The 9,358-nt window shown below is 37.4% G+C and overlaps 1 protein-coding gene across 1 annotated transcript; it reads left to right on the top strand.

The window, feature by feature from the left end:
- The first annotated feature begins 5,192 nt into the window (after positions 1-5,192).
- LOC133800246 (uncharacterized) lies at positions 5,193-7,964 on the top strand. The gene is made up of 6 exons (XM_062238199.1): positions 5,193-5,562; positions 5,607-6,125; positions 6,282-6,404; positions 6,504-6,840; positions 6,947-7,530; positions 7,669-7,964. Exons 1-6 carry the CDS (start codon positions 5,193-5,195, stop codon positions 7,962-7,964), a joined length of 2,229 nt encoding a protein of 742 aa, XP_062094183.1.
- The last annotated feature ends 1,394 nt before the right edge of the window (positions 7,965-9,358 follow it).

Below are 9,358 nucleotides of genomic sequence, written 5' to 3'. Positions count from 1 at the left end.
CCTGGGAGCTTATGTTGAAAGTTGGGATAACGTTGCTCGCGTCTATCGACCAACAGAATTCTAACCGAAACACTAAGTTTTATGCGAGCAGTTTGAAAAACGGATCAAAAAGTGAAAGTAAAAAGTTTTTTCTGAAAAAAGCTTTTTCAACTCCAAAGGGGCGAGAAAAACCCAGTTTTTCAGCTAGCCTAAAAATTGAATTTTTACTTCGATTTTATGCCCTAAATCCATGATCCTGACTATCAAACAGATTCCTAACTTATATAGAGCAAAAGTACACTACCCTATCAAGCATCAAATGGTATATGCAAAATCTTCCCAAATTTATTCCCCAAAACACGAAAAATCTCAGAGCACAGAAGCATCATGCATGTCATCTCAAAGGGTTAAACATTGAAGAAAGTTTACCTGAGTGAAGATTGGAGATTCTGAGAAGGAGGAACTTTGAGTTTGCAGGTCAGAGATCCTCGGCAAAGCGTCTGAAAACCTTAAAGTTCGAGGCTCTGAGATATTTTTCTTGGGATTTCTTGGCAAAAGATGGCGTGTAAAGAGTTAATAGAAGATTGTGGGGATTATTTACAGAGCTGATGTGTGCCGAAAAGGGGTAATCATGAGTTACCTTTTTCAAGGCATGGGTGAGTGTAACAGCCATCGGAATGGTTTCTTGAAAACTGAAAAGGCTTGATTAGACGTGATTAGGTCACTGTTTTAAAAAACGCACGAGGGCTCTGATAGATTTCGTGGGGCATATGAAAAGTTGTTTTCCTAAGTTTTCTTATTGCTGGTCGCAATAAATAAACTTGGGGAGCAAATGTTTATCCCTAAATCAGTTGATGATGACATGGTAAGGATTTTTGACACGTGGCGGACACGTAGCAGAGATATGGCTCGCCTATCAACCAGCATTATTTCTGCACGATGAGATCAAGTTTTATATACGACCAGCCTGGTCGTATATCCGTTCATTTATGCAAAGATTTGTACAGTTGTGAGGATATCTGTGAATATCTCTTCATTATGGCCTGCAGATCCGACCATTAAGGATAGATATTATTTCCTAATTCATGTAACCCTTCCTGAGCCTATAAATACACGAGAAATAGCTCAAGGAAGGGAAATCGATCTTTTATGCTTAGAGAATTATATTACTGTTATCCATCACTGTATTGTTTTCTTCCTCTAAGGTCCGTGAAACTCAGGAACCCTTGTTCTTTGATCACACCTTGGAAATTCAATATCAATAATAGTATCAAGTGGACGTAGGTTATTACCAATCATTGGGGCCGAACCACTATAAATCCCTGTGTTCTTTATCTTTCCATTAGATTATTTTCAAGCTCTATATCATTTTCTTGTCATTTCCTAGACTTCGTGTCGTTGACCAAAATCAGGGTCAACATAAGGGTTGTAATAGAAGGCTTAGGTATAGGTAGATAAAGACATAATTTTTTAGGCTTAATCATACCACAAGCATTCCAACTAAACAAACTTTCCCAGAAATTTCACACATCTCATCCCTTGTTACCCCTTTTTCTCTGCAATGATTGAGAATATATATATATATATATTTCTATACACTCCCCCAAACTTTGATTTTTCAATAGATAACTATTTGGGAGCATAATCATTTTTCACTTTCTTTCTTTTCTTTCTTTTTTTTCTTTCTCAATCATAAGTAAATTTCTGAATAACACATAATACAAACATCCCATTACACATTCACTCCCCTCATATAGTAATTTCCATGCTCATGGTATGGGTCAAAAAGAGTAAATGGTAGTTTATTTCACAGTTAGGCTCAAAAGAATGTGTTAATCAAGAAAATGGTTATAAGGCTCAAAAGGGTTAACTAAAGATAAAATTTAATAGGTTGGCTTGAAAGGCACAACCAGTCCAAAAATTGCCTATATCATTTTCCTAAATGTGCACTGTTTCAAATTTCATCTCAAATAGTAAGCAAGCAAGTTCTAGAATTTTTTCAAACTTTTCAATCCACAATCCAAATTTGACATGCATAAAATAACTCAAGTATAACAATTGCAATGTATGAGCAATGGATATCTAATTTCAACAAATCATAGTGAAAAACAAAGTAATCTAACCAAGCTCACAGATTGTTTTTAGAAGCACATCAATTTTTCCTTTGGATTATATTACACAACAGTCAATCATATTCAAATGGCAATAATTATCAACTTAATTTATAATCTAAAATAGGACTCAAAACGAACAACTAATGAAAATTAAAAACAAACAAACCGTAAAACAAACAAAAAACGCACAAGAAATAAATCTCTCCCCCAAACTTAACACCAAACATTGTCCCCAATGTTAAGTACTCAAAGAATGAGAACAGAGATTTGCCTGACTAGCCACGTCAGTATGGCAGTTATGGCAGCTGAGATGAAGGTCCCTCAAACTGTTGAGACTGCGGAGGCTGAGGCCCTGGAAAACCATAAAATGACGGAGGCGGAGGCAGAGAGTAGAGTGGAGAATACGATGGATATGGTGGTGGTGGAGCAAAATAAGTTTGATCCGATTCATTTAAAGACCACCGACTCACCAGATTGTTTAAACGAGCCACATGGTTCACTTCATATTCATATCGTTGGCCCATATACTGGTTTATCATGTGCTGTTGTTGAACCATATATTGATTTTGATGGATAAGATAATCCAACTTATCACACTACAACAATTTTTAGTATATATTACGTTAAAAAATAACACATATTTAAAAGTGTTATTAATAGATGATTAAAAAAAACACGGAATACAACTTTTTTGGCGCCATATGAAATATTCATGTAGGCGCCAAATGAAAAAATTTTGGGGTCTAATTTCTCTCAGCCAAAATTTAATCTCTAAACCTAAGATACCCAAACAATTTCTCTCAGCCTCCATTACCGCCTCCTTGCCTCTCTTTCTTACATTCACTCTCTCTCACACACATATCCTCTCTCACTCTCGTCTCAACTCGTCTATCTCTGCCTCACGACGTCACGCCGACTATCTCAAGCTTCCAGAGTTCTATCTCTTCATCACGACGTCACGCCGACTATGTCAAGCTTCCAGAGTTCTACCTCTGCCTCACGCCGACTATCTCAAGTTCTATTCTCCTCTGCTTACATCTTTTTAAGGTACGATACCATATGAAATATATCTGATAATACAGATTGTTGGCTGAATTGCTTACTTTTGCTCCCACGCCTCGTATTCTCCTCTCCTTTTCTTTTTCATAGCTGTAGTTGATTTGATAATACAAAATGTTGGCTGATGTGAATTTTACTGTATTTAGTAATGTATTCTAATTTATGAAAAAAGAGGGTTGGTTTCATTCACCTAGGTTTTCATGTCTGGTCTGGTGAATTCGTAAAGGCTATAAATTTGTATGTAATGGTGATATTAACATTGTATATTTGGGTCACAGAAAAACAAAATTCATCAATTTTCTGAAGAAAAAAATGATTCTTGTATTGATAATCGCCTTATATGATTCTCTATGTAAAGTTTAGTGGGAAAATGTTTCAAACTTTATTTTACTGTAATCAATGATCAGTAAGAGTGAAGTTGGCTTCTCATCGAAAGAGTGGAGGTAATGGCTTCAGAATTGTGTGGGTGGGGTTGGAGATGTGCGGGTGTGGCTGCAGGTTGGCTCTTCTTGGGGGAAGAGGGTCTTGGAAGTGGACGGGTGATTGGGGTGCCATGGGTTCCATTTTGTTGTTGTTTTTTTATTTTATTTTTCTGTTGTTTAATGGTGGCTTCACCAAACCCTGGTTATGCTATCTATCAAAGCTAGAATAATTAATTCACAGTTTGATGTTGGGACAGCCTAACACTCTGTTTTTTAATTTTATTTTTAATCTTTATTGCAGGTATATATCATAGATTATGGTCTTGCAAAAAAGTATAGCAATCTTCAGGCGCACAAGCACATTCCATGCAGGTAACAGATATTTGAGAAATATTATGGTCTTAAGTAAAGTGGAAGATGTTTATATCATGTGTAATGATTATCACTGTGCTGAGTTTTAACTTATAAATGTTAATATTAAATAACAAGTTTTTAGATTGGGTTGGGCAAACATTAGGGTGATACTTATGTGTTTCTCATTATCAATTTTGTGTTCTTTTTTTTTTTTTGATCAAGTTTTTAAGTAAATTTTTTAAAAACTTTGGGCAAAAAAGCTTCGTTCCCGACTTTCTCTCTTCCATGGCGAAGAAGAAGCGTGTGGTCAGTAAGCATGCACCTCGATTGTATGAGAATGGATCAAACAGTAGTCAGAACAATGAGATCAAAGAAGCTGGTGGTGTGCTATCTGCGAATGGATTAAACTTAATGGCAGAAACTATAACAGATGGGGAAATAGTGCAGGAAGAAAAGATAACAGAAGCGATTACTGATGGTGAATTTGCGATTCCTAATCCTCCGACTCAAGGCCGGCGACTGAGTATGAATTGGGCGCGGGTAGTAGAAGAAGAGATGGATGCTAATGAAGGTCAGGAGACTCTCCAGGAGTCAACACGTAAGTATTGGAATTCATTTGAGAAGGAAAACATGTTTGCTCGTGACCCCCATCTTACATATAAGGAACCTCTGATTAAGAATGGCATCAAGATTGCTCAAATCGACTCTGAGGAGGTGAAGATCCAAGCTGTGAACTGGAGCTCTGCTGTAATTTGTATGGTACTTGGTGCGAACCCTCCAATGGTGGTGTTTGAGGGATATATTAAACGGATTTGGGGCCATCTTGGGATTGCGCAGATAGCACGTATGACCATGGGTTTAACAATGGTGAAATTTAATGATGAAGCGACTAGAGATCTGGTTTTAGAGAATGGTGTTCTTCAGTTTGATAGGAAGTCGGTTATAGTCAGACCTTGGTCTTCAGATCTTAATGCGATGAAGTTAATCCGATCGGTTCCGTTATGGATTTGGCTTCACGATTTAGGTCTTCAGTACTGGGGGAACAAATGCCTAAGTGCATTGGTTAGCACTGTTGGGAAGCCTATAATGGTAGATTAGTATACAAGGGATCACACTAGGATTTAGTTTGGTCAAATACTGGTTGAGATGGATATAACGGATGCACCACCAAGAATGATTTAGTTTCTAAATGAAAATGGTCAGTTGGTGGAGCAGGGGATAGATTACGAATGGTTACCTGTGAAATGTAAATCGTGTTTGGGTTATGGCTGACTGTAGGAAAGGGGAAGGTGAGAAGAAAGTGAGGAATTCAGAGAGGAAGGCTCCTGTGACTAAACCAGAGGAAAACACTCAGAATCCTCCCATTTCGATTACAGAGAGGAAGGCTCCCATTTCGATTCCTGTTACCACTGAGTTGAAACCATCTGGTTCAGGTAAGAAAGTTGATTACTCGCTGAGTGATAATGATTGGAAAACTCCTAGAAGAACTGCTGGTTTAAAAATGAAGGAAAATGTTCCAGGCTCTACAACAAATCATGAACAAGATGTTGGGCATAGTTCTGTGAATGCCTTTAGTATTCTGCAGGAAAAGGAGGGAAATGTGGAAGAGGTGGTAGAGAGTAGAGAGACAAAGGGTTCTGGTTTATCCTCTATGTAACTATGGATTGCTGTAATATAGGTAGTTGGAATGTTAGGGGATTGAATCACAAAGGTAAGCAAGAATCTATGTTGGAGTTTTGCAATGTGAATAAAATTGGAGTAGGGGGTCTGTTAGAAACTAAGTTGAAAGGGAATAAAGTGCAGGAACTGATGGACAAAAAATTTGCTAGCTGGGAGTTCTATAATAGTCCTACTGTTGAGGGCAGGTTGTTGATTATATGGAGGAAGCGTTTTGTTCGAGTTAAAGTGATTGCTGAATCTTCACAGCATGTTCACTGTGTGGTTAAAATGGCTGGTCAAGCTTATGCTTTTTGTCTCACATTGGTTTATGGTTTTAATACCATTGAAGAACAGAAGACTCTATGGCAAAATCTGGTGCAACTTACATTTCTTGTTTCCCCTTGGTTAATTCTTGGGGATTTTAACTCAGTTTTTTATGTTGATGACAGAAATGGAGGGAATCCCATTACACATAATGAAATGGTTGACTCTAATCTTTGGTTAGCTCAATCTAATGTTGAAGTTCTCAAAAGTTTTGGTTCGATTTTCACTTGGACTAACAACCAAATGGGCTCTAATTGAATCTATTCCAAGATAGATCATGTATTTGTCAATGAGGAGTGGCATGATTTATTCCCGAACACTGCAGCTCATTTTAGCTGGGAAGTAATATCTGATCATTGTTCTTGTGTAGTTTTTTCTTTAGCTACAGAGGCTATTGGGATCAAACCTTTTCGATTTTACAATTTCTGGGCTGATCATCATGATTTCCAGAACTTGGTGGAGCAAAGTTGGCAGAGACCGATGACTACTAGAGGTCTAAAAGGGGATTACTTAAAACTTATGAGAGTTAAGCATTGCCTCAAGAAATTTAATCATGAAGTGATTGGAGATATTGGGAAAAGTTATTAGGCAGCGAAATCTTGTTACAGTGAGGCTAAATTGTTGGCACAATCTCACCCAAGAGACAAGACTTACCAGGATCAAGAAGCAACAGCAGCTGCCAAGTTCGACACTCAAGAGAAGATGTATCATAAGTTTCTCAGCCTAAAGAGCAAAATTACTTGGCTGCAAAAAGGAGATTCCAATACCTCTTACTTTCATGCTTGTCTGAAGAAAAGAAAAATGGAAAACAGAATAACAAGTTTCATTACAGACCAAGGTTTGATTAATAATAATTTCTCTGAAGTTGTGGCGCATTTTCTCAATCATTTCCGTGGTTTTATGGGCAGCAACAGTACTGTTAAAACCAGGTTGAATCTGAGCTGTATTGAGCAGGGAACTAAGCTTTCTTTAGATCAGAAACTTGGTTTGCTGAAACCTTTCTCTTATATGGAAATAAAAAAATGCGATTTTTAGTATTCCTGATACTAAATCTCCAGGACCCGATGGATTTGGATCTGGTTTTTTCAAGAGTATGTGGTCTGTTATAGGGGGAGAAATCTGTGCTGCAATTACTAATTTCTTTGAGACAGGTTTCATGCCACCTGAATTTCACAATACCATGATTTCTCTTATTCCTAAAACAGAGAATCCAGCTACAACTATAGATTTCAGGCCTATAGCTTGTTGTACAACGATTTATAAGTGCATATCTAAGCTACTGTGTTCTAGGCTTGCAACAGTCCTTCCATTTCTGGTTCATCAAAATCAAGGTGCTTTTGTCCAAGGGAGGTCAATTGCTCACAATGTGATGATTCTCCAAGATATCTTGAAGAACTATAGGCAGAAAAACACTTCTCCTCGCTGTGCAATCAAGATCGATATCAGTAAGGCTTATGATACTGTGGATTGGAATTTTGTCGAAGATCTGCTTAATGCCTTAAACTTCCCTGGTAAATTTATTCAGCTGGTGATGATTTGTATCAAGAGCACAACATACTCTCTTCTTATGAATGGCAGAATTCAAGGAGGTTTTCAAGGTGCTAAGGGTCTTCGTCAAGGTGATCCCTTATCTCCTTTGATTTTTGTTCTGATAATGGATTATCTAATGAGATGTTTTCTGCAAGCTGCTCAATAATCTAAGTTCAGATATCGTCCTCTTTGCAAAAGTTTGAAGTTAATAAACTTGTGCTTTGCAGATGACTTGATCCTTCTCAGTAAAGGTTCCAAACAGTCCATTATAGTTCTTAAAGAAGTCTTGGATGGTTTCAGCAATACAACTGGGCTTCATATCAACGTTAGCAAGTCTCAAATATTTTTTGGAGGGGTTGATCCCAGGGAGAAGAGGGTGATCAGTAGGGATATTGGTTTGGCTAAAGGTTCCTTCCCATTAAAGTATTTAGGGGTGCCTTTAAGACCTACCAAATGGAAAGCTGAAGACTGTGGAATTATTATTAAAAAAAATCAGATTGAGACTTCATACTTGGGAAAGTAGGCATTTGTCTTTTGCTGGTAGAGTTCAATTAATTCATTCAATATTACTTGGTCTTCGAAATTATTGGATGAGTACTTTCATCCTTCCTCAAAGTGTTTCTAAAGAGGTCGAGAAACTTTGTAGAGGTTTCCTTTGGGGAATAAATGGGAACAGAAACAGAATCCATATGGCCTCTTGGGAGAAAGTTTGCCTTCCAAAACATTATGGTGGTCTCGGGTTTAAAGAAGGGTCCAAATGGAATCAAGCTATCTTAGCTAAATACATTTGGGCTATCAATGAAAAGAGAGATTTACTGTGGGTTAAGTGGGTGAATAATGTTTATCTCAAGGGGGTATCCACTTGGTCTTATGAATTAAAAATGGATACTAGCTGGTATTGGCGCAAGCTTTGTAGACTGAGACAGAAGTTTTCCATTTCTGATATATTGAAGGCAGGTAGTTCGGGTAGGTTTTGTTCAGCTGTTTTATATAACAGTACACTTCCTCCTTTTCAAGTTAGTTATCACAGGGTAATTTGGAGTAGTCTTAACATTCCTAAGCATCGATTTTTGCTTTGGCAAGTTGTGAATACTCAGCTGTTAACGAAGGATAACTTGAGTAAATTTCACATTATATTAGACTCTATTCTTTGCCCTGTTTGTGGAGACCAGCCAGAAACACATCACCACTTATTTTTTGACTGCTGCCTATCTCGAAGAGTTGTGGAGCTTGTGTTTAAGTGGCTGGGTTTCGGGGGTTGGCCTTTGGAATTTGATGGCTGGTTAAACTGGATATCTCTGAAAGCAGCTGGCATTGTGAGGCGTGTGAGTATAGCAGTAATTACTGCAACTTGCTACTGTATTTGGCTGAACAGGAATAGGTGTGTGTTTGAAGGCTATTCCAAATCTGATTCTTTGATTGCTTTAGATGTAAAGAGTATAGTGACTTTTAGGTTGTTCATTGTTAAAAGTAGAAAATTGACAAGACTAGAGAGAGATTTTTTACATAGATTAAAATGTAATTAGTTCTTGTTTCTTTGCTTCTGAGGGGCAGTCTGTTGCTTCTCTTGGAGTGGTTTTAGTGAGTTAAGGGTGTATTTTGCTGGTTGATCAATTTTGTGTTCTTGGATCCAAATTTACTTGAACCTTCAATTTTTTTTATCATTATGTTAATTTATTGCTTCAGGGAAAACAAGAATCTCACAGGAACAACTTGTTATGCAAGTGTTAACACTCACCTTGGAGTTGGTGAGCCATTTATAATTCCTAATTAGAGAATATGTTTTCTCCTTGTAATGCTTGAGACTTTTGGGCTTTATCTAATTGTGAATGTAATCTTTATGCAGAGCAAAGTAGAAGAGATGATTTGGAGTCTCTTGGTTATGTGCTTATGTATTTTTTGAGGGGAAGGTTGGAT

The sequence above is a fragment of the Humulus lupulus genome, chromosome 9 (genome assembly GCF_963169125.1).
Source record: "Humulus lupulus chromosome 9, drHumLupu1.1, whole genome shotgun sequence".
Taxonomy (NCBI): domain Eukaryota; kingdom Viridiplantae; phylum Streptophyta; class Magnoliopsida; order Rosales; family Cannabaceae; genus Humulus; species Humulus lupulus.
Note: the sequence above shows the minus strand (reverse complement) of the source record. Positions and strands in the feature narration are given on the sequence as shown.